The 27,317-nt window shown below is 33.3% G+C and overlaps 2 protein-coding genes across 5 annotated transcripts in view; both read left to right on the forward strand.

The window, feature by feature from the left end:
* LOC142335506 (uncharacterized) overlaps positions 1–1,291 on the forward strand; it is a 65,131-nt gene extending 63,840 nt beyond the window's left edge. The window contains exon 7 of the mRNA XM_075384034.1: positions 1,239–1,291. Coding sequence (XP_075240149.1) covers positions 1,239–1,266 — 28 coding nt within the window. The 3' untranslated portion in view covers positions 1,267–1,291. The remainder of the gene's footprint in view (positions 1–1,238) is intronic.
* A 594-nt stretch (positions 1,292–1,885) lies between these two features.
* Positions 1,886–27,317, forward strand: part of LOC142335507 (uncharacterized) — a 62,199-nt gene continuing 36,767 nt past the window's right edge. Inside the window, exons 1-2 of one of the 4 annotated variants that reach the window (XM_075384039.1) lie at positions 1,886–1,961; positions 3,014–3,282. In XM_075384039.1, coding sequence (XP_075240154.1) covers positions 3,087–3,282 — 196 coding nt within the window. In that variant the 5' untranslated portion in view covers positions 1,886–1,961; positions 3,014–3,086. The other 3 variants (XM_075384037.1, XM_075384038.1, XM_075384040.1) reach the window with 3 other exon arrangements.

Genomic DNA, 27,317 nt, shown 5'->3' on the forward strand with positions numbered 1-27,317 from the left:
TCTTTTCTTACACTAATTTACAAGTTGACCAAATTAAAAGAAAAATAGTGGCGAAGTTCAATACGCCATTGTTTTTTTTAAAAAGCAAACACTTTTGAAAGTTATAAAGATCATAATCATTCGAGTTAAAGAAATAGATGTATTAAATTGAAATTGTTTAAGAAGCTTATTGGCGCCTATCAACAGTGAGCTTTAATGTGAATTGTTCTGTTCTTTAATTAACATAAAAAAGCTCCTACTTTTTAAAAAAAAAGACCGACTGATTACAATCCAGATTATTTTTTCAATTGTAACAGTCCAAGATTGGACCAAAATCAGCACACTTTTGCTGCTCGTCCTCGTCCTTTTAGAACACTCAAATGCTGCGAAGGCGTTAGATCTAGATAATTTGTTAGTTAAAAGAGCAAAAATAAATGCAGCGTTTTTGATAATCATAGAGTAAAGTTAGCAGAAAACGGCAAAGTTTTGGTTTCAGACTAATTTCATTGGAAGTAGAAGTAAAATTAGCTCCCTTTGTAGTCTACAAAGATTGTGTTTGTTGTTTTTTGGAGTGTGTACTTTCGGCAAATTTAATCAAAGTTGACTAAAAAGCTTATTTCGGGCAATTTTTGCTGAAAGAGGCTGAATTTTGAAAAATTTAGCCAAAATTTTAGGCAGAAAAATTAAATCAAAATAGTCAGCAATTCTTTTTTGTTTCTAAAAATAAAATCAACGGTACTTTTGTTAACATTTTTTTGTAATTTTTAACAAAATTGTCGAAATTTTAAGGCAAAATTCCGAAAAATGTGAATAAAAACAACGGAAATCCGTCTATTATTCACAAAAACTCAAACCCCAAGAACTCCCTGTAAAATACTAAATTCAAAACAATCTTTTCAATTCAGTATACTACGCTGGATGGGCTTTTAATGTATCATTTGGATGGGCTTATATTCATCGTACAGAGTTGTGAGTGGTATCAACTCTGTACGATGAATATATCGATCGGTCAAAATTGTCTAAACAAAAAAAACCCATTTGAGTATATAGTTCCTCCCCCCCCCCCCTCAAGGGGGGTCGGAACAAGTATCGGGTACAAGAACTAATTTAAAGTTGAGGATCTGGTATGTATTATTGCCGTACCACGGGTGTCAAGCGGATCCACTTGTCAGCCATTATCATCATCTAGCATTAAGAGAAAAATGTAACCCAAAACACAACTGGGCAATTTTTGACCTAAGTACTGTCCATGTTTTAAGGGCAGCATCTCAACTACGACGTGGGTAACTTTGAGCACATCGGGAACTGAAGGGACTGACAGGGAACAAACTGTGCAAACTGATCTCTTCTTGGTGGTTTAACAAACTTAAAAAGTGGGGAAATAACTTTTTTTAAAAAAAATCCCACGACAAATTGTGAAGAGACTGTCTTATAGAGAAGAAATTGTAAGGAGCAGAAACAAGTGTTTTTATTCTCAAAGACCCCCATAAAGTACACTAGAGAAAAGAAGAAAATTTTGAAACCATTAACATTATAGCACCGACACAATATAAGAAGATCGGTGGGCATCAACGAAAAAAAAATTGCTAAATATTTTCTCTTGGTTTTAAGTTTTTGTGGACAATTAAGCAGCTTTCGCTTAGATGGTCAGACTTTCTGCGGCTAGTTCAATTTTTTCGAGGTGATTCTATATTTCTGTGAGTGCAAACTGCTGTTTTATTTTTCGATGCATTCCGATGGCTAAAAATTGAATTTTCTTGGGGTGGGGACTATCACGGGAAAGATTTAATGAGAGGGGACTATCACACGCGTGCTAATTTCGGATAGTTTCCTTTTGTGCCTTGGGGCCGAAACAGATTAAGTCCTATTCATCAAACAGCTATCGAGAATAGGTCTCTAATTATCGGTATGTCAATAGCACACGTGCGCAATTTAGCACTCTGCAAAAAAACCACCAAAAATATTTGACAACCACGAAAAATGTAGTTCTCATTATTCTGTTCTGTTCTGCAAAATATCATAAGTTTACTTTTAACGGATCTGTTCTGTTTGTGCCCCCAGCTTAGTGATCGCATATTATTTGCAGCCCCAGACGCGCTTGCCATATTTTTACATAATGATTTTTTATGTAATGGCACGTGCTCTGTAACTGGGGGGCGCATAACGGACTGGGGGGATCCCTTTTAACTTCATAGTTAATAGTCATTTACCACAATTGGGTTTAAGCAATGAAGTAAACCCCGAAACCCCCTCCCCTTATTCCCCTCCCCCATTATTACAAAACAAAAATAACCTGTGCTTGAAACTTGTGATCTAGATTATTCAATTTCATCAAGGCAACGGGCAATGGAATGTTAATGTGGGGTAACCATCTGACGCACCACTCTGTGAGGGACCGTACCTTTTGGGAGGGGATAGGGCCATTGTACTGGGAAATAGTGGAGTATAGCATCTGTTTCTTAAATCGATTAAGCTTAATCCGAAAAGGGATCTTTTCCGTTTGTGCCCCCCCCCCCCAGCTTAGTGGGCGCATATTATTTGCAACCCCCAGACGCACGTGCAATATTTTTACATAGTAATTTACTATGTAATGGCACGTGCTCTGTAACTGGGGGGAGCATAACGTACTGGGGGGGCACAAACGGAAAAGATCCCCGAAAAGCTTAAATCTCGGGGTCTTTCTGTTATAGCCCTTTACCAAAACCTCAGCAAACCCCCATATACCGTGAAGCCCCCCCCCCCCCCCCCCACCCGAACCAATCATGGAAAATATACCATATATGTGAACTATAATCTCCATTTGGGGAAGGGGCTATAATAGGAAAAATCCAAAACTCGAAGTTATAAATGGGACCTATTCTGTCCCCCCCCAGCTTAGCGAGCATAAATTTTTTATGACCCCCAAGCGCACGTGCTATTTTCTTACATAGTAACGTGCTATATAACAACATTGAATCTGTAACTGGGGGTCATAAAAAACACTGGGGGGGGGGGGGACAGAATAGATCCGATAAATGAATGACGATATCTTCAGTATCTGTAAGGCAAACTAAAATTATGAAAAATTAACCGGAGACAACAGCAGTGATCACCAATAGAACAACAAAATGTGTGTGTCTCCTATTTTACTGTTGGTGGGTCTGTTTCTGTCCAACATGGTCCTTCTCTTTATCCTGTTCGGGTGTTGGTGGGACCCCTGGTACTACATCGACGGCAATTCCAACACTCGGACCCAAGTTAATGCCGGACTCTGGAAAGTGTGTGTTTTTGGGGTGACTTATTGGGACTGTGTGGACTACGACGGTAGGTAAATCACGGGTCTCCCATTATAGCCCCCCCCCCATAATGGTAATTATACCATAAGGGGGGCTATAATTTTATGGGGGGCTATAATGGAAAAGACCCTAAATCACTTCTAGTTCTATCCCGAGTCCAGGTCCCAGCGTTATGTCCCGTAAACTGGTTGTCGGGGGGGGGGGGTAAATCCCGACGACCTTTTTTATAAATGGTCTGGAAGAAATTTTGGGATCTTTTCCGTTTGTGTCTCCCCCCTCTCCAAAATGTTATGAACCCCCTAGATACACAACACGTGCCATTACAGAGTAAATCATTATGTAAAAATATGGCGTGTGCGTCTGGGGGAGGGGGCGCAAATAATATGCACCGACTACGCTGGGGGGGGGGGGGGTGGCACAAATGAAAACGATCCAAATTTTGCTGTCTAAAACTTGGACATACGTGTGGGATGCCTGATTATGAGCTGGAGATTGTCTGGACATGAGTTTGGGATATTCAGAATTTGGAATTTGGGGTCTTTCCCATTATAGCCCCCCCCCCCAATGAAAATATAGCCCCCATTATGGTATATTTACCATGATTGGGGGGGGGCTATAGGTTATCTGACCAATAAGCTGGGGGGGGGGGGGGGGGGCTATAACGGGAAAGACCCGGAATTTGGATGATCATGATGAATGTTTCATATTATACCCCCCCCCCCCCCCCCCATATCATACCACCCCCATCCCCCCCCAAGTACTTCATACTTTTACATAATGATATTCTGTGTAATAACACATGCTCTGTAACGGGGGGGGGGGGGGGTGAGGTGCATAATAAATATACATTCTATTAAGAGGCAGGCAAACGTCCTTTTTAATCAAAGTTTAGGTACGCATGATTAGGTTAACTGAATAACAGCAAAGTAGCGTCTAGTTGGAATTAAACCTTTAAGGAAACAACCTGCTCCGCCTTGGTTGCCCGTGGGCGCTCGGCGCTCGCCCATTTCCTGGTTTCCGGTAATCGACAAAATGTTTGTTTTTGTTTACTGATGTAAATTGCCCATCTTTCTTTTCAACTGTTATCAATGATACGACATTGGATCGATTTATTTGAGTTAAAAAATACGTTGACTTAATTTCTCCCCAATTATATTATCTTTCATTCTCTTCATTTTACCCTTCTGTCTTTGTTGTGAAGTTTATCGAATTGCAAAACTGTGAATTTCTGCTAAGCAAAGTTAGCACTGGAAATTTGTAATGTTTGATTTGTTTGTGAAATCTGGTTGTTCCTACCAAAAATAACCTATACCCCTCAGCATTTTATTTCGACCATTCCTCTTAGGATCTTTTCCGCTGGTGCCGCCCATTTTAGGGGCGCCTTATTAGGGGTACCCCCCCCCCAGATACACGTGCCGTATTTGGGTCTTTCCCATTATAGCCCCCCCCCCCCCCCCATAATGATATAATTACCATGATTGGGGGGGGGGGGGCTATAGGTTATCTGACCACTAAGCGGGGGGGGGGGGGGGGGCTATAATATAATGGGAAAGACCCTCTTATTTTTACATAATGGTTTACTATGCAATGATACGTGCTGTGTAACTTGGGGTGGTGCAGAGCGTACCTGGGGGACGAAAACGGAAAAGATTCACCTGTTACTATCTTGTCGCCTTCGGTATAGTTTCTTCGGGTCTTTCCCATTATAGCCCCCCCCCCCCAGTTTAGTGGTCAGATAACCTATAGCCCCCTAATCATATGGTAATTATACGATAATGGGGGGCTATAATTTCATGGGGGGGGCTATAATGGGAAAGACCCGTTTTTTCACATCTTTTGGGCTCTTTGGGACGTTTCCTTTTCTCCCGATGATAAAAACAGCATGGAATTTTTTCCGTTTCAATCGTGAAACATACATGTCATGTTTTACGTTTTCATTTACTATGTACTGAATTAATGTCTATATAGTTGATGCAGAGGTAAAAAAAAGAGAGAATACGAAAAAAATGTTCAGTTTTGAGATCTATTCTGTTTTGGCCCCCAGTGTTTTTTACGCCCGCCCCCAGTGACAAATTATATGTTGTTATGTAGCACGTCACTATGTCAAAAATAGCACATGCGCTTGGGGAGCATAAACGATGAAATTCCACTAAGCTGGGGGGGGGGGCAAAAGGGAATGGATTGTATTTTGATGCAATTTAGGTATCAACAACAAAAATACCTTGAAATCATAGTTTAACGGTATTTTTTATAACGTTGAAACAAAAACAAAAAAATCACTTAGCATATTACTCCATTGAACAAAACAAAATATCACGCATACCATTTGGTTAAGATAATCCATCCAATACATGCTGCATCTAAGGTGATTAATGAATTTTTGCTTGAAAGTGCGCATTTTCGAAATTTTCAACTCACCTAAAAACATGCTTTTTATTGTTGACGCAAATAAGCGATGGCTTTGCAAATAAATCGTCAACTTTTAATTTCAATAGGTATTACACTGGTGAAATTGACATTTTTTTATAGATATTAAAAATAGAAATTGACTTTGATGTTGATAATTCAATAGCAACATTAATAGGATCTGAGAAAAAAAACTAATCAACAGGTAAATGCACAGCTGATAAGATAAGTGATATAATGAACTTTATTACAATTGATAATCATTGAAAAACTATACCTGGTTTTAAAGACAATGATATGAACTCTGATTTGATATACCCATTAAACACAGTTTTTACATATGAACAGGGTAGATAAATTGATTTCAATGGTAATGTTTTAAGTTTATACTTACGCTTGGTGTGATTTAATTATCTGTGAAATTCATTCGCAGATTACCAAAATGACTTCATAGATCAGTGAAACTGCTTTGCAGATCTCCAAAGGAGTTTGGTTCATCAAATTTTTCAATCAACACAAACAAATTACAAACAAATTACAATTACATCAAGCATCTTACGCTTCATTATATATTTCGGTAGTTGGTTAGGAGATGCTAATTTTTTTATATCTTCCATAATCTCAACATCAGCTTCTCCTTTAACACTTTCAATGACTCCATATTATCACAAGCAGGATTAATCAAACGTAATTTATCATATTATAAGTTATTTATAATTAGATTTTTAATAGTTAAGTCCTACCATATTGAAAAGGTCCTGACATTTTACATTCAAAAATCAATTGGGAAAGATATAAAATTAATACTACTAGCAGTGAAGCTGGTTCGAAGATCCTCGTATTTGCAATTTTGTTAATAAACAGAGCTACTGGATCTATCACAGATTGAGACTGTTTGCAGATCATCATTTCTAATATTACAACTACTATTAAAACGATCACTACTACAACTTAAACAATAACACATTCTAAATGATTCAAAACATTAAAGATCTGGTATTAACGATAATGGTGTGAAATGTTATTTAATTTACTTATGAAACACAGTTTTTACATATGCACATGGTAGACTATTTGTTTTTAATGGTATTTTTTTCAGTCTTTTTACGCTTGGAATGATTATATTACCTGTGAAATTGCTTCGCAGACAATAGAAGCTACTGCGTAGATCATTGAAACTGCTTTGCAGATCTCCAAGGGAGTTTGATTCATCAATTCTTTCAATCAACAAAAAGAACAAATTACAATCTTCGGATCTTTTCCGTGCGCCCCCCCCCCCACCAAGTATGTTATGCGCCCCCAGTAACAAAGCACGTGCCATTGTGAAAAATATCATCATGTAAAAAAATGACAACTGGGTCTGGGAATGCCAGTAACAAGCACCCGCTAAGCTCGGTGGCACAAACGGAAAAGAGTCTAAATTTCTCTGACACTTTTTCCATCTAATGAAAAATATGAATATGATGAAAAAGATTTCTGATTAAGTTATAATCAACAAAAAAATTGATTAAAATATAACATATTTCAATCATTATGTCTACCCCAGGAATATTCATTAAAAGCTGGTTTAATAGATTGTACAACATCAAACAAATTACGCTTATTTAAATCTTTCAGTCATTGGTCAGGAGATGCTGAATTCTTAATATCTTCCATAATTTTAACATCAGTTTCTCCTTTAACGCTTTCTATATCTCCATGTTGATCAACCGTAGAACCAATTAAACGTAATTTATCAAATTATAAGTTATTCATAATTAGATTCTTCATTTGATAAGTCCTACCATTTTGAAAAGGTCCTGACATTTTACATTCAAAAATCAATTGTGAAAGATATAAAATTACTACTACTAGCAGTGAAGCTGGTTCAAGGTCCTCGTAATTGCAATTTTGTTAAGAAATAAAGCTACTGGATCTATCAAAGATTGAGTCTGTTTGCAGATCATCATTTCAACTATTACAAATACTATTCTAATTATCACTACTACAACCTAAACAATAAAACATTCTAAATGATTCAAAACCTTAAAGATCTGGTATTAACGATAATGGTATGAAATGTTATTTAATTTACTTATGAAACACAGTTTTTACATATGCACATGGTAGACTATTTGTTTTTAATGGTATTTTTTTCAGTCTTTTTACGCTTGGAATGATTATATTACCTGTGAAATTGCTTCGTGGATCAGTGAAATTGCTTTGCAGATCTCCAAAGGAGTTTGATTCATTCATTTTTTCAATCAACACAAACAAATTACAATATTGGGACCTTTCCGTGTGCCCCCAGTACGTTATGCGCACCCAGTAACAGAGCACGTGCCATTGTGAAGTATATCATCTTGTGAAAAAATGACAGCTGCTTCTGGGTGTACACATAACATGCGCCCGCTAAGCTGGGGGCACAAACAAAAAAAGAGTCCACATTTCTCTAACACTTTGTCCATCTAATGAAAATAGATTAATATGATGAAAAAGATTTCATATATAATCAAATATAATCATTAAAAAAATTGATTGAAAAATACAATATTTCAATTAATATGTCTACCCCAGGAATATTCATTAAAAGCTGGTTTAATAGATCGTACATCATGAAACAAATTACGCTTCATTAAACCTTTCGGTAATTAGTCAGGAGATGATGAATACTTAATATCTTTCATAATTTTAAAATCATTTTCTCCTTTAACATTTTCAATATCTCCATATTGACCAACCGTAGGACAAATTGAACGTAATTTAACAAATTAAAAGGTATTCATAGTTAAATTCAATCATAGATAAGTCCTACCATAATGAAAAGGTCTTGACATTTTAAATTCAATAATCAATTGGGAAAGATATAAAGTTACTACTACTAGCAGTGACGCTGGTTCAAAGATCCTCGTATTTGCAATTTTGTTAATCAACAAAGCTACTGGATCTATCACAGATTGAGTCTGTTTGCAGATCATCTTTTCTACTATTACAACTACTATTAAAACTATAACTACTACAACTTAAACAATAACATATTCTGAATGATTCAAAACCTTAAAAATCTGGTACTAACGATAATGGTATGGAATGTTATTCATTTTACTTATCAAACACAGTTTTTACATATGCACATGGTAGATTATTTGTTTTTAATGGTATTGTTTTAAGTCTTTTTTACGCTTGGAATGATTATTTTACCTGTGAAAATTCTTCGCAGATAATTGAAGCTACTTCGTAGATCAGTGAAACTGCTTTGCAGATCTCCAAGGGAGTTTGATTCATCAATTCTTTTAATCAACATAAACAAAAAACAATCTTCGGATCTTTTCCGGGTGCCTTCCGTACGTTATGCGCCCCCAGTAACACAGCACGTGCCATTGTAAAGTATATCATCTTTTGTAACAAAATCAAATGCGTCTGGAGGTACACATAAAATGAGCCCGCTAAGCTGGGGGCACAAACAAAAAAGAGTCAACATTTCTCTAACACTTTGTCCATCTAATGAAAATAGATTAATATGTTGAAAAAGGTTTCTGATTAAGATATAAACAATAAATAAAAAATTGATTAAAAAAACATATTTCAATTAATACTTCTACCCCAGGAATATTCAATAAAAGCTGGTTTAATAGATCGTACATCATGAAACAAATTACGCTTTTTTAAATCTTTCGGTAATTAGTCAGGAGATGCTGAATTCTTAATATCGATCATAATTTTAACATCAGTTTCTACTTTAACGCTTTCAATATCTCCATATTGGTAAACCGTAGGACCAATAAAACGTAATTTATCAAAGTATAAGTTATTCATAATTAGATTCTTTAATAGATAAGTCCTACCATATTGAAAAGGTCCTGACATTTTACATTCAAAAATCAATTGGGAAAGATATAAAATTACTACTACTAGCAGTGAAACTGGTTAAAAGATCCTCGTATTTGCAATTTTGTTAATAAACGAAGCTACTGGATCTATCACAGATTGAGTCTGTTTGCAGATCATCATGTCTACTATTACAACTACTATTAAAACTATCACTACTACAACTTAAACAATGACATATTTTAAATGATTCAAAACCTTAAAGATCTGGTATTAACGATAATGGTATGGAATGTTATTCATTTTACTTATTAAACACAGTTTTTACATAGGCACATGGTAGATTATTTGTTTTTAATGATATTGTTTTTAGTCTTTTTTACGCTTGGAATGATTATATTACCTGTGAAATGGCTTCGCAGATAATCGAAGCTACTTCGTAGATCAGTGAAACTGCTTTGCAGATCTCCAAGGGAGTTTGATTCATCAATTCTTTTAATCAACATAAACAAATAACAATCTTCGGATCTTTTCCGTGCGCCCCCCCCCCAGTACCTTATGCGCCCCCAGTAACAGAGCACGTGCCATTGTGAAGTATATCATCTGATGAAAAATGACAGCTGCTTCTGGGCTTACTCATAACATGCGCCCGCTAAGCTGGGGGCACAAACAAAAAAAAGGTGTCCACATTTCTCTAACACTTTGTCCATCTAATGAAAATAGATTAATATGATGAAAAAGGTTTCTGATTAAGATAAAATCATTAAAAAAATTGATTGAAAAATAACATATTTCAATTAATATTTCTACCCCAGGAATATTCATTAAAAGCTGTTTTAATAGATCGTACATCATGAAACAAATTACGCTTCATTAAATCTTTCGGTAATTAGTCAAGAGATGCTGAATTCTTAATATCTATCAAAATTTTAACATCAGTTTCTACTATAACGCTTTCAATATCTCCATATTGATCAACCGTAGGACCAATAAAACGTAACTTGTCAAAGTATAAGTTATTTATAATTAGATTCTTTAGTAGATAAGTCCTACCATATTAAATAGGTCCTGATATTTTACATTCAAAAATCAATTGGGAAAGATATAAAATTAATACTACTAGCAGTGAAGACGGTTTGCAAATTCTCGTGTTGGCAATTGTGTTATTTAACAATTCTACTGGATCTATCACAGATTGAGTCTGTTTGCAGATCATCATTTCTACTATTACAACTACTATTAAAACTATCACTACTACAAGTTAAACAATAACAAATTTAAATGATTCAAAACCTTAAAGATCTGGTATTAACGATAATGGTATGAAAAGTTATTTATTTTACTTATTAAACACAGTTTTTACATATGCACATGGTAGATTATTTGTTTTTAATGGTTTTGTTTTCAGTCTTTTTTACGCTTGGAATGATTATTTTACCTGTGAAAATTCTTCGCAGATAATTGAAGCTACTTCGTAGATCAGTGAAACTGCTTTGCAGATCTCCAAGGGAGTTTGATTCATCAATTCTTTTAATCAACATAAACAAAAAACAATCTTCGGATCTTTTCCGGGTGCCTTCCGTACGTTATGCGCCCCCAGTAACACAGCACGTGCCATTGTAAAGTATATCATCTTTTGTAACAAAATCAAATGCGTCTGGAGGTACACATAAAATGAGCCCGCTAAGCTGGGGGCACAAACAAAAAAGAGTCAACATTTCTCTAACACTTTGTCCATCTAATGAAAATAGATTAATATGTTGAAAAAGGTTTCTGATTAAGATATAAACAATAAAAAAAATTGATTAAAAAAACATATTTCAATTAATACTTCTACCCCAGGAATATTCAATAAAAGCTGGTTTAATAGATCGTACATCATGAAACAAATTACGCTTTTTTAAATCTTTCGGTAATTAGTCAGGAGATGCTGAATTCTTAATATCGATCATAACTTTAACATCAGTTTCTACTTTAACGCTTTCAATATCTCCATATTGGTAAACCGTAGGACCAATAAAACGTAATTTATCAAAGTATAAGTTATTCATAATTAGATTCTTTAATAGATAAGTCCTACCATATTGAAAAGGTCCTGACATTTTACATTCAAATATCAATTGGGAAAGATATAAAATTACTACTACTAGCAGTGAAACTGGTTAAAAGATCCTCGTATTTGCAATTTTGTTAATAAACGAAGCTACTGGATCTATCACAGATTGAGTCTGTTTGCAGATCATCATGTCTACTATTACAACTACTATTAAAACTATCACTACTACAACTTAAACAATGACATATTTTAAATGATTCAAAACCTTAAAGATCTGGTTTTAACGATAATGGTATGGAATGTTATTCATTTTACTTATTAAACACAGTTTTTACATATGCACATGGTAGATTATTTGTTTTTAATGATATTGTTTTTAGTCTTTTTTACGCTTGGAATGATTATATTACCTGTGAAATGGCTTCGCAGATAATCGAAGCTACTTCGTAGATCAGTGAAACTGCTTTGCAGATCTCCAAGGGAGTTTGATTCATCAATTCTTTTAATCAACATAAACAAATAACAATCTTCGGATCTTTTCCGTGCCCCCCCCCAGTACCTTATGCGCCCCCAGTAACAGAGCACGTGCCATTGTGAAGTATATCATCTGATGAAAAATGACAGCTGCTTCTGGGCTTACTCATAACATGCGCCCGCTAAGCTGGGGGCACAAACAAAAAAAGTGTCCACATTTCTCTAACACTTTGTCCATCTAATGAAAATAGATTAATATGATGAAAAAGGTTTCTGATTAAGATAAAATCATTAAAAAAATGATTGAAAAATAACATATTTCAATTAATATTTCTACCCCAGGAATATTCATTAAAAGCTGTTTTAATAGATCGTACATCATGAAACAAATTACGCTTCATTAAATCTTTCGGTAATTAGTCAAGAGATGCTGAATTCTTAATATCTATCAAAATTTTAACATCAGTTTCTACTTTAACGCTTTCAATATCTCCATATTGATCAACCGAAGGACCAATAAAACGTAACTTGTCAAAGTATAAGTTATTTATAATTAGATTCTTTAGTAGATAAGTCCTACCATATTAAATAGGTCCTGATATTTTACATTCAAAAATCAATTGGGAAAGATATAAAATTAATACTACTAGCAGTGAAGACGGTTTGCAAATTCTCGTGTTGGCAATTGTGTTATTTAACAATTCTACTGGATCTATCACAGATTGAGTCTGTTTGCAGATCATCATTTCTACTATTACAACTACTATTAAAACTATCACTACTACAAGTTAAACAATAACAAATTTAAATGATTCAAAACCTTAAAGATCTGGTATTAACGATAATGGTATGAAAAGTTATTTATTTTACTTATTAAACACAGTTTTTACATATGCACATGGTAGATTATTTGTTTTTAATGGTTTTGTTTTCAGTCTTTTTTACGCTTGGAATGATTATATTACCTGTGAAATTGCTTCGCAGACAATAGAAGCTACTGCGTAGATCAGTGAAACGGCTTTGCAGATCTCCAAGGGAGATTGATTCAACAATTCTTACAATCAACAAAAACAAATTACAATCTTCGGATCTTTTCCGTTTCCCCCCCCAGTACCTTATGCGCCCCCAGTAACAGAGCACGTGCCATTGTGAAGTATATCATCTGATGAAAAATGACAGCTGCTTCTGGGGTTACACATAACATGCGCCCGCTAAGCTGTGGGCACAAACAAAAAAGTGTCCACATTTCTCTAACACTTTGTCCATCTAATGAAAATAGATTAATATGATGAAAAAGGTTTCTGATTAAGATATAATCATTAAAAAAATTGATTGAAAAAGAACATATTTCAATTAATATGTTTACCCCAGGAATATTCATTAAAAGCTGGTTTAATAGATCGTACATCATGAAACAAATTACGCTTCATTAAATCTTTCGGTAATTAGTCTGGAGATGCTGAATTCTTAATATCTATCAAAATTTTAACATCAGTTTCTACTTTAACGCTTTCAATATCTCCATATTGATCAACCGTAGGACCAATAAAACGTAACTTGTCAAAGTATAAGTTATTTATAATTAGATTCTTTAGTAGATAAGTCCTACCATATTAAATAGGTCCTGATATTATACAATCAAAAATCAATTGGGAAAGATATAAAATTAATACTACTAGCAGTGAAGCTGGTTTGCAAATTCTCGTGATGGCAATTGTGTTAATTAACAATTCTACTGGATCTATCACAGATTGAGTCTGTTTGCAGATCATCATTTCTACTATTACAACTACTATTAAAACTATCACTACTACCATTTAAACAATAACATATTCTGAATGATTCAAAACCTTAAAAATCTGGTATTAACGATAATGGTATGGATTGTTATTCATTATACTTATTAAACACAGTTTTTACTTATGCACATGGTAGATTATTTGTTTTTAATGGTATTGTTTTGAGTCTTTTTTACGCTTGGAATGATTATATTACCTGTGAAATTTATTTGCAGATAATCGAAGCTACTTCGTAGATCAGTGAAACTGCTTTGCAGATCTCCTAGGGAGATTGATTCATCAATTCTTTTAATCAACATAAACAAATAACAATCTTCGGATCTTTTCCGGGTGCCCCTCGTACGTTATGCGCCCCCAGTAACACAGCACGTGCCATTGTAAAGTATATCATCTTTTGAAACAAAAACAAATGCGTCTGGAGGTACACATAAAATGCGCCTGCTAAGCTGGGGGCACAAACAAAAAAAGAGTCCACATTTCTCTAACACTTTGTCCATCTACTGAAAATAGATTAATATGTTGAAAAAGGTTTCTGATTAAGATATAAACAATAAAAAAAATTGATTAAAAAATAATGTATTTCAATTTATATGTCTACCCCAGGAATTTTAATTAAAAGCTGGTTTAATAGATCGTACATCAAGAAACAAATTACGCTTCATTAAATCTTTCGGTAATTAGTCAGGAGATGCTGAATTCTTAATATCGATCATAACTTTAACATCAGTTTCTACTTTAACGCTTTCAATATCTCCATATTGATAAACCGTAGGACCAATAAAACGTAACTTGTCAAAGTTTAAGTTATTCATAATTAGATTCTTCAATAGATAAGTCCTACCATATTGAAAAGGTCCTGACAATTTACATTCAAAAATCAATTGGGAAAGATATAAAATTACTACTACTAGCAGTGAAACTGGTTCAAAGATCCTCGTATTTGCAATTTTGTTAATAAACGAAGCTACTGGATCTATCACAGATTGAGTCTGTTTGCAGATCATCATGTCTACTATTACAACTGATATTAAAACTATCACTACTACAACTTAAACAATAACATATTTTAAATGATTAAAAACCTTAAAGATCTGGTATTAACGATAATGGTATGGAATGTTATTCATTTTACTTATTAAACACAGTTTTTACATATGCACATGGTAGATTATTTGTTTTTAATGATATTGTTTTTAGTCTTTTTTACGCTTGGAATGACTATATTATCTGTGAAATTGATTCGCAGATAATCGAAGCTACTTCGTAGATCAGTGAAACTGCTTTGCAGATCTCCAAGGGAGTTTGATTCATCAATTCTTTTAATCAACATAAACAAATAACAATCTTCGGATCTTTTCCGTGCCCCCCCCCAGTACCTTATGCGCCCCCAGTAACAGAGCACGTGCCATTGTGAAGTATATCATCTGATGAAAAATGACAGCTGCTTCTGGGCTTACTCATAACATGCGCCCGCTAAGCTGGGGGCACAAACAAAAAAAGTGTCCACATTTCTCTAACACATTGTCCATCTAATGAAAAAAGATTAATATGTTGAAAAAGGTTTCTGATTAAGATATAAACAATAAAAAAAATTGATTAAAAAATAATGTATTTCAATTTATATGTCTACCCCAGGAATTTTAATTAAAAGCTGGTTTAATAGATCGTACATCATGAAACAAGTTACGCTTCATTAAATCTTTCGGTAATTAGTCAGGAGATGCGGCATTCTTAATATCTTTCATAATTTTAACATCAGTTTCTACTTTAACGCTTTCAATATCTCTATATTGATCAACCGTAAGACCAATAAAACGTAATTTATCAAAGTATAAGTGATTCATAATTAGATTCTTCAATAGATAAGTCCTACCATATTGAAAAGGTCCTGACAATTTACATTCAAAAATCAATTGGGAAAGATATAAAATTACTACTACTAGCAGTGAAACTGGTTCAAAGATCCTTGTATTTGCAATTTTGTTAATAAACGAAGCTACTGGATCTATCACAGATTGAGTCTGTTTGCAGATCATCATGTCTACTATTACAACTACTATTAAAACTATCACTACTACAACTTAAACAATAACATATTTTAAATGATTAAAAACCTTAAAGATCTGGTATTAACGATAATGGTATGGAATGTTATTCATTTTACTTATTAAACACAGTTTTTACATATGCACATGGTAGATTATTTGTTTTTAATGATATTGTTTTTAGTCTTTTTTACGCTTGGAATGACTATATTATCTGTGAAATTGATTCGCAGATAATCGAAGCTACTTCGTAGATCAGTGAAACTGCTTTGCAGATCTCCAAGGGAGTTTGATTCATCAATTCTTTTAATCAACATAAACAAATAACAATCTTCGGATCTTTTCCGGGTGCCCCCCGTACGTTATGCGCCCCCAGTAACACAGCACGTGCCATTGTAAAGTATATCATCTTTTGAAACAAAAACAAATGCGTCTGGAGGTACACATAAAATGCGACCGCTAAGCTGGGGACACAAACAAAAAAAGAGTCCACATTTCTCTAACACATTGTCCATCTAATGAAAATAGATTAATATGTTGAAAAAGGTTTCTGATTAAGATATAAACAATAAAAAAAATTGATTAAAAAATAATGTATTTCAATTTATATGTCTACCCCAGGAATTTTAATTAAAAGCTGGTTTAATAGATCGTACATCATGAAACAAATTACGCTTCATTAAATCTTTCGGTAATTAGTCAGGAGATGCTGAATTCTTAATATCTTTCATAATTTTAACATCAGTTTCTACTTTAACGCTTTCAATATCTCCATATTGATCAACCGTAAGACCAATAAAACGTAATTTATCAAAGTATAAGTTATTCATAATTAGATTCTTCAATAGATAAGTCCTACCATATTGAAAATGGCCTAATATTTTACATTCAAAAATCACTTGGGAAAGATATCAAATTACTACTACTAGCAGTGAAGCTGGTTCAAAGATCCTCGTATTTGCAATCTTGTTAATAAACAAAGCTACTGGATTTATCACAGATTGAGTCTGTTTGCAGATCTTCATTTCTACTATTACAACTACTATTAAAACCATCACTACTACAACTTAAACAATATATAAAAGTTTGATTAATATATAACATATTTCATTTATTATGTCTACCTCTACAGGAGTATTCATTAAAAGCTGGGTTATTAGATTGTACATCATCAAACAACTACTATTGAAACGATCACTACTACAACCTAAACATTAATACATTCTAAATGATTCAAAACCTTAAAGATCTGGTATTAACGATAATGGTATGAAATGTTATTTATTTTACTTATTAAACACAGTGTTTACATATGCACATGGTAGATTAATTGTTGTAACGGTATTGTTTTCAGTCCTTTTTACGCGCGGAATGAATATATTACCTGTGAAATTGCTTCACAGACAATAGAAGCTAATTCGTAGATCAATGAAGCTGCTTCGTAGATCTCGAAGGGAGTCTGATTCATCAATTCTTTCAATCATCTTAAACAAATTACAAAATTCGGATTTATACCGTGTGCCCCACTCGGAATAGATCCAAGATATAGATCCAAGAATATTAGGATCTATTCCGTGTGGGGGGAACAAAAAAAAAGATTCCAATTTTCTCTAACTTTTTTTCCATCTAAAGAAAATTGGTTAATATGGAGAAAAAGGTTTCTGATTAAGATATAATCAATACAAAAAATTGATTAACATATAACATATTTAAATTCTTATGTCTACCTCTACAGGCGTATTTATTAAAAGCTGGTTTTTTAGATTGTACATCATCAAACATTTTACGCTGCGTTATATCTTTCGGTAACTGGTCGGGAGATGCTAAATTGTTTATATCTTTCATAATTTTAACGTCAGCTTCTCCTTTTACCTTTGCAATATCTCCATATTGATCACCAGAAGGACAAATTAAGCGTAATTTATCAAATTATAAGTTATTCATAATTAGATTATTTAATAGATAAGTCCTACCATATTAAATAGGTCCTGATATTTTACATTCAAAAATCAATTGGGAAACATATAAAATTAATACTACTAGCAGTGAAGCTGGTTTGCAGATCCTCAGAGTGGCAATTGTGTTAAATAACAATTCTACTGGATCTATCACAGATTGAGTCTGTTCGCAGATCATTATTTCTACTGTTACAACTACTATTAAAATTATCACTTCTACAACTTAAACAATAACAAATTCTAAATGATTCAAAACCTTAAAGATCTGGTATTAACGATAATCGTATGAAATGTTGTTTATTTTACTTATTAAACACAGTTTTTACATATGCACATGGTAGATTATTTTTATTAATGGTATTGTTTAAAATCTTTTTTACGCTTAGAATGATTATATTACCTGTGAAATTGCTTCGCCGACAATAGAAGCTACTGCGTAGATCAGTGTAACTGCTTTGCAGATCTCCAAGGGAGTTTGATTCATCATTTTCTTCAATCAACATAAACAAATTACAATCTTCGGATCTTTTCCGTGTGCCCCCCAGTACGTTATGCGCCCCCAGTAACAGAGCACGTGCCCTTATAAAGTAAACCATCATGTGAAAAAACGACAACTGCGTCTAAGGTTATACATAACGTCCGCCCGCTACGCTGGGGGGGCATAAACAGAAAATAGTCTAATTTTCTCTCACACTTTGTCCATCTAATGAAAAAAGGTTAATATGATGAAAAAGATTTTTTCATGAGATATAATCTATTAAAAAATTTCGTTGAGATATAACATATTTCAATTATTATGTCTACCACTACAAGAATATTCATTGAAAGCTGGTTTATTAGATCGTACATTATCAAATATCTTACGCTTTATTATATCTTTCGGTATTTGGTTAGAAGATGCTAGATTCTTTTTTTTTTCATAATTTCAACATCAGCTTTTCTTTCAACGCTTTCAATATCTCCATTTTGATCAAGAGTGCGATCAATCAGACGTAAATTATCAAATGATAAGTTATTTATAATAAGATTCTTTAATAGATGAGTCCTACCATAGGTCCTCATATTTTACATTCAAAAATCAATTGGCAAAGATATAAAATTACTACTGCTAGCAATGATGCTGGTTTGCATCCTCGTAGCGGCAATTTTGTTAATTAACAGAGCAACTGGATCTATCACAGATTGAGTGTGTTCGCAGATCACTTTTTCTGCTGTTACTACTACAATTTAAAAACTATCACCACTACAACTTAGACAATAACTTACTCTATATGTTTCAACGCCTTAAGGATCTGGAATTAAAGATAATAGTATGAATTCTGATTTTTTCTATTTCTTAAAAACAGTTTTTTCATATGCACAGGGTAGATTAATTGCTTTCAATGGTAAAGTTTTAAGTTTATCCTTACGCTTGGAATGATAAAATTATCTGTGAAACTGCTTCGCAGGTTATCAAAGTGACTTCGCAGATCAGTGAAATTGCTTTGCAGATCTCCAAAGGATTTTGTTTCATCAATTTTTTCAATTAACTTAAACAAATTACAATATCTGACTTTTCCGTGTGCCCCCACTACGTTATGCGCCCCCAGTAACAGAGCACGTGCCATTATAAAGTATATCATCATGTGAAAAAATGACAACTGCGTCTGGGAATGCAAATAACAAGCACCCACTATGCTCGGCGGCACAAACGGAAAAGAGTACGAAATTCTCTAACTTTTTGTCCGTCTAATGAAAATAGAATAGTAAGACGAAAAAGATTTTTGAATAAGATATAAACAATAAATAAAAGTTTGATCAATATACAACATATTTCATTTATTATGTCTACCTCTACAGGAGTTTTCATTAAAAGCTGGGTTATTAGATTGTACATCATCAAACAACTACTATTAAAACTATCACTACTACAACCTAAACATTAACACATTCTAAATGATTCAAAACCGTAAAGATCTGATATTAACAATAATGGTATGAAATGTTATTCATTTTACTTATTAAACACAGTTTTTACATATGCACATGGTAGATTGTTTGTTTTTAATGGTATTGTTGCAAGTTTTTTTTACGCTTGGAATGATTATATTACCTGTGAAATTGCTTGACAGACAATAGAAGCTACTGCGTAGATCAGTGAAACTGCTTTGCAGATCTCCAAGGGATTTTGATTCATCAATTCTTTCAATCAACAAAGCAAATTACAATCTTCGGATCTTTTCCGTGCCCCCCAGTACGTTATGCGTCCACAATAACAGAGCACGTGCCATTGTGAAGTATATCATCATGTGAAAAAATAACAAATGCTTCTGGAGGTACACATAAAATGCGCCCGCTAAGCTTTGGGGCACAAACAAAAAAGAGTCCAAATTTCTCTAACACTTTGTCTATCTAATGAGAAGAGATTCAAATGATGAAAAAGATTTCTGATTAAGATATAATCAATGCAAAAAATTGATTTAAATATAACATATTTCAATTATTATGTCTACTCCAGGAATGTTAATTAAAAGCACGTTTATTAGATTGTACATCACCAAACACATTACGCTTCATTATGTTTTTCGGTAGTTGGTTAGTAGACGCTAATTTCTTTATATATTCCATAATCTCAACATCATCTTCTTCTTTAACACTTTCAATGTCTCCATATGGATCACCAGTAGGACCAATCAAGCGTAATTTATCATATTATAAGTTATTTAAAATAAGACTTTCACTAGTTAAGTCCTAGCATATTGAAAAGGTCCTGACATTTTACATTCAAAAATTAATTGAGAAAGATATGAAATTACTACTATTAGCAGTGAAGCTGGTTCGAAGATCCTTGTATTTGCAATTTTGTTTAAAAACAAAGCTACTGGATCTATCACAGATTGATTCTGTTCGCAGATAATCATTTCTACTATCACAATTACAATTAAAACTATCACCACTACAACCTAAACAATAACCCATTTTAAATGATTCAAAACATTAAAGCTCTGGTATTAACAATAATAGTGTGAAATCTTATTCATTTTACTTATTAAACACAGTTTTTACATATGCACATGTTTGATTAATTGTTTTTAATGGTATTGTTTTAAGTCTTTTTTACGCTTGGAATGATTATATTACCTGTGAAATTGCTTCGCAGTTAATAGAAGCTACTTCGTAGATCATTGAAACTGCTTTGCAGATCTCCAAGGGAGTTTGAATCATCAATTCTTTCAATCAACTTAAACAAATTACAATATTCGGATCTATTCTGTGTGCCCCGCTACGTTAAGGCCCCCAGTAACAGGGCACGTGCCATTATAAATCAAATCATCTTGTCAAAAAAACGACAACTGCGTCCGGGGTTACATAAAACATGCGCCCGCTAAGCTGGGGGGCAAAAACAAAGAAAGGGTCCAAATTTCTCTAACCTTTTTTCCATCTAAAGAAAATTGGTTAATATGGAGAAAAAGGTTTCTGATTAAGATATAATCAATACAAAAAAATTGAATAAAATACATTATATTTAAATTCTTATGTCTAACTCTACAGGTGTATTCATTAAAAGCTGGCTTATTAGATTGTACATCATCAAACATTTTACGCTTCATTATAAGTTGCGGTAACTGGTCAGGAGATGCTAAATTCTTTATATCTTTCATAATTTTAACATTAGCTTCTCCTTTCATCTTTGCAATATCTTCATATTGATCACCAGAAGGACCAATTAAACATAATTCATCAAATTATAAATTATTATGAGTCCTACCATATTTAATAGGTCCTGATATTTTACAAATCAATTAGCAAAGACATAAAATTACTACTGCTAGCAATGAAGCTGGTTTGCAGATCCTCGAAGCGGCAATTTTATTAATTAACAAAGCAACTGGATCTATCGCAGATTGAGTTTGTTCGCAGACCACTTTTTCTACTGTTACTACTACTATTAAAACTATCACCACTACAACTTAAACAATAACACACTCTATATATTTCAAAACCTTAAGGATCTGGAAATAAAGATAATAGTATGAATTCTGATTTTTTATACTTTACAAACACCGTTTTTTCAATGCACAGGGTAGATTAATTGCTTCTAATGGTGAAGTTTTAAGTTTTTCCTTACGCTTGAAATGATTAAATTATCTGTGAAATTGCTTCGCAGATTATCAATGTGGCTTCGTGGATCAATGAAATTGCTTTGCAGATCTCCAAAGGAGTTTGATTCATTCATTTTTTCAATCAACATAAACAAAAACAATATTGGGAACTTTCCGTGTGCCCCCACTACGTTATGCGCCCCCAGTAACAGAGCACGTGCCATTATAATGTAAAGCATCTTGCGAAAAAATTACAACTGCGTCTGGGGTTACACATAACATGCGTCCGCTAAACTGGGGGGCACATACAAAAAAAGAGTCCAAATTTCTCTAACACCTTGTCTATCTAACGAAAATAGATGAAATTGATGAAAAATATTACTGATTAAGATATAATCAATATGAAAAAATTGATTAAAATATAACATATTGCAATTATTATGTCTACCCCAGGAATATTCATTAAAAGCTGGTTTATTAGATCGTACATCATCAAACACATTACGCTTCATTATGTTTTTCGGTAGTTGGTTAGTAGATGCTAAGTTCTTTATATATTCCATAATCTCAACATCATCTTCTCCTTTAACAGTTTCAATGTCTCCATATGGATCACCAGTAGGACCAATCAAGCGTAATTTATCATATTATAAGTTATTTATAATAAGATTTTTAATAGTTAAGTCCTAGCATATTGAAAAGGTCCTGACAATTAACATTCAAAAATCAAAAGAGAAAGATATAAAATTACTACTACTAGCAGTGAAGCTGGTTCGAAGATCCTTGTATTTGCAATTTTGTTTAAAAAAAGCTTCTGGATCTATTGCAGATTGAGTCTGTTTGCAGACCTCTTTTTCTACTGTTACTACTACTATTAAAACTATCACCACTACAACTTAAACAATAACACACTCTATATATTTCAACACCTTAAGGATCTGGAAACAAAGATAATAGTATGAATTCTGATATTTCTACTTTTTAAACACAGTTTTTTCATATGCACAGGGTAGATTAATTGCTTCTAATGGTAAAGTTTTAAGTTTTTCCTTACGCTTGAAATGATTAAATTATCTGTAAAATTGCTTCGCAGATTATCAAAGTGGCTTCGTGGATCAGTGAAATTGCTTTGCAGATCTCCAAAGGAGTTTGATTCATTCATTTTTTCAATCAACATAAACAAATTACAATATTGGGACCTTTCCGTGTGCCCCCAATACGTTATGCGCCCCCAGTAACAGAGCACGTGCCATTATAATGTAAAGCATCTTGCGAAAAAATTACAACTGCGTCTGGGGTTACACATAACATGCGTCCGCTAAACTGGGGGGCACATACAAAAAAAAGAGTCCAAATTTCTCTAACACCTTGTCTATCTAACGAAAATAGATGAAGTTGATGAAAAATATTACTGATTAAGATATAATCAATATGAAAAAATTGATTAAAATATAACATATTGCAATTATTATGTCTACCCCAGTAATATTCATTAAAGCTGGTTTATTAGATCGTACATTATCAAACACATTACGCTTCATTATGTTTTTCGGTAGTTGGTTAGTAGATGCTAAGTTCTTTATATATTCCATAATCTCAACATCATCTTCTCCTTTAACAGTTTCAATGTCTCCATATGGATCACCAGTAGGACCAATCAAGCGTAATTTATCATATTATAAGTTATTTATAATAAGATTTTTAATAGTTAAGTCCTAGCATATTGAAAAGGTCCTGACAATTAACATTCAAAAATCAAAAGAGAAAGATATAAAATTACTACTACTAGCAGTGAAGCTGGTTCGAAGATCCTTGTATTTGCAATTTTGTTTAAAAAAAGCTTCTGGATCTATCGCAGATTGAGTCTGTTTGCAGACCTCTTTTTCTACTGTTACTACTACTATTAAAACTATCACCACTACAACTTAAACAATAACACACTCTATATATTTCAACACCTTAAGGATCTGGAAACAAAGATAATAGTATGAATTCTGATATTTCTACTTTTTAAACACAGTTTTTTCAAATGCACAGGGTAGATTAATTGCTTCTAATGGTGAAGTTTTAAGTTTTTCCTTACGCATGAAATGATTAAATTATCTGTGAAATTGCTTCGCAGATTATCAATGTGGCTTCGTGGATCAATGAAATTGCTTTGCAGATCTCCAAAGGAGTTTGATTCATTCATTTTTTCAATCAACATAAACAAAAACAATATTGGGAACTTTCCGTGTGCCCCCACTACGTTATGCGCCCCCAGTAACAGAGCACGTGCCATTATAATGTAAAGCATCTTGCGAAAAAATTACAACTGCGTCTGGGGTTACACATAACATGCGTCCGCTAAACTGGGGGGCACATACAAAAAAAAGAGTCCAAATTTCTCTAACACCTTGTCTATCTAACGAAAATAGATGAAATTGATGAAAAATATTACTGATTAAGATATAATCAATATGAAAAAATTGATTAAAATATAACATATTGCAATTATTATGTCTACCCCAGGAATATTCATTAAAAGCTGGTTTATTAGATCGTACATCATCAAACACATTACGCTTCATTATGTTTTTCGGTAGTTGGTTAGTAGATGCTAAGTTCTTTATATATTCCATAATCTCAACATCATCTTCTCCTTTAACAGTTTCAATGTCTCCATATGGATCACCAGTAGGACCAATCAAGCGTAATTTATCATATTATAAGTTATTTATAATAAGATTTTTAATAGTTAAGTCCTAGCATATTGAAAAGGTCCTGACAATTAACATTCAAAAATCAAAAGAGAAAGATATAAAATTACTACTACTAGCAGTGAAGCTGGTTCGAAGATCCTTGTATTTGCAATTTTGTTTAAAAAAAGCTTCTGGATCTATCGCAGATTGAGTCTGTTTGCAGACCTCTTTTTCTACTGTTACTACTACTATTAAAACTATCACCACTACAACTTAAACAATAACACACTCTATATATTTCAACACCTTAAGGATCTGGAAACAAAGATAATAGTATGAATTCTGATATTTCTACTTTTTAAACACAGTTTTTTCATATGCACAGGGTAGATTAATTGCTTCTAATGGTAAAGTTTTAAGTTTTTCCTTACGCTTGAAATGATTAAATTATCTGTAAAATTGCTTCGCAGATTATCAAAGTGGCTTCGTGGATCAGTGAAATTGCTTTGCAGATCTCCAAAGGAGTTTGATTCATTCATTTTTTCAATCAACACAAACAAATTACAATATTGGGACCTTTCCGTGTGCCCCCAATACGTTATGCGCCCCCAGTAACAGAACACGTGCCATTATAAAATAAATCATCTTGCGAAAAAATTACAACTTTGTCTGGGGTTACACATAACATGCGTCCGCTAAACTGGGGGGCACATACAAAAAAAGAGTCCAAATTTCTCTAACACTTTGTCCATCTAATGAAAGTAGAATCGTATGATGAAAAAGATTTTTGATTATGACACAAACATTATATAAAAGTTTGATTAACATATAACATATTTCATTTAATATGTCTACCTCTACAGGAGTGTTCATTAAAAGCTGGTTTATCAGATTGTACATCATCAGACTTGTTACGGTTCATTATATCTTTCGGTTACTGGTCGGGAGATGCTAAATTCTTTATATCTTTCAAAATTTTAACATCAGCTTCTCCTTTTACCTTTGCAATATCTCCATATTGATCACCAGAAAGACCAAATTATCGTAATTAATCAAATTATAAGTTACTCATAATTAGATTCTTTAATAGATAAGTCCTACTATATTAAATAGGTCCTGATATTTTACATTCAAAAATCAATTGGGAAAGATATAAAATTATTACTACTAGCAGCGAAGTTGGTTTGCAAATTCTTGTAGTGGCATTTGTGTTAATTAACAATTCTACTGGATGTTTCAAAGATTGAGTCTGTTTGCAGATCATCATTTCTAGTATCACAACTACAATTAAAACTATCACCACTACAACCTAAACAATAACCCATTTTAAATGATTCAAAACGTTAAAGCTCTGGTATTAACAATAATGGTATGAAATTTTATTCTTTTTACTTATTAAACACAATTTTTACATATGCACATGCTAGATTATTTGTTTTCAATGGTATTGTTTGGAGTCTTTTTTACGCTTGGATTGATTATATTACCTGTGAAATTGCTTCGCAGACAATAGAAGCTACTTCGTAGATCAATGAAACTGCTTTGCAGATCTCCAAGGGAGTTTGATTCATCAATTCCTTCAATCAACCTAAACAGATTACAATATTCGGATCTATTCCGGGTACCCACTACCTTATGCGCCCCCAGTAACAGGGCACGTGCCATTATAAAGTAAATAATCTTCTGAAAAAATGACAACTGCGTCCGGGTTTACATATAACATGCGCTCGCTAAGCTGGGGGCACAAACAAAAAAAGAGTCCAAATTTCTCGAACCTTTTTTCCATCTAGAGAAATTTGGTTAATATGGAGAAAAAAGGTTCTGATTAAGATATAATCAATCCAAAAAAATTGATTACCATAAATTATATTTCAATTCTTATGTCTACCTCTACAGGTGTATTCATTAAAAGCTGGCTAATTAGATTGTACATCATCGAACATTTTACGTTTCATTATATCTTTCGGTAACTGGTCAGGAGATGCTTAATTCTTTATATCTTTCATAATTTTAACATCAGCTTCTCCTTTCATATTTGCAATATCTCCATTTTGATCACCAGAAGGACCCCGATTACACGTAATTTATCAAATTCTGAAATATTATAAGTCCTACTATATTAAATAGGTCCTGATTTTTTACATTCAAAAATCAATTGGCAAAGATATAAAATTACAACTGCTAGCAATGAAGCTGTTTTGCAGATCCTCGTAGCGGCAATTTTATTAATTAATAAAGCAACTGGATCTATCAAAGATTGAATCATTTCGCAGATCACTATTTCTACTGTTACTACTACTTTTAAAACTATCACAACTACAACTTAAACAATAACACACTGTATATGTTCAACACCTTAAGGATCTGGTATTAAAGATAACAGTATGAACTCTGATTTTTTATACTTTTTAAACACAGTTTTTTCTTATGCACAGGGTAGATTAATTGGTTTTAATGGTAAAGTTTTAAGTTTATCCTTACGCTTGGAATGATTAATTTATCTGTAAAATTGCTTCGCAGATTATCAAAATGACTTCGTAGATCGGTTAAATTGCTTTGCAGACCTCCAAAGGAGTTTAATTCATCAATTTTTTCAATCAACATAAACAAATTACAATATTCAGACCTTTCCGTGTGCCCCCAATACGTTATGCGCACCCAGTAACAGAGCACGTGCCATTATAAAGTATATCATCATGTGAAAAAATGACAACTGCGTCTGGGAATGCACATAACAAGCACCCGCAAAACTCGG

Source organism: Convolutriloba macropyga, chromosome 2, assembly GCF_964194025.1.
Source record: "Convolutriloba macropyga chromosome 2, txConMacr16.3, whole genome shotgun sequence".
Taxonomy (NCBI): domain Eukaryota; kingdom Metazoa; phylum Xenacoelomorpha; order Acoela; family Convolutidae; genus Convolutriloba; species Convolutriloba macropyga.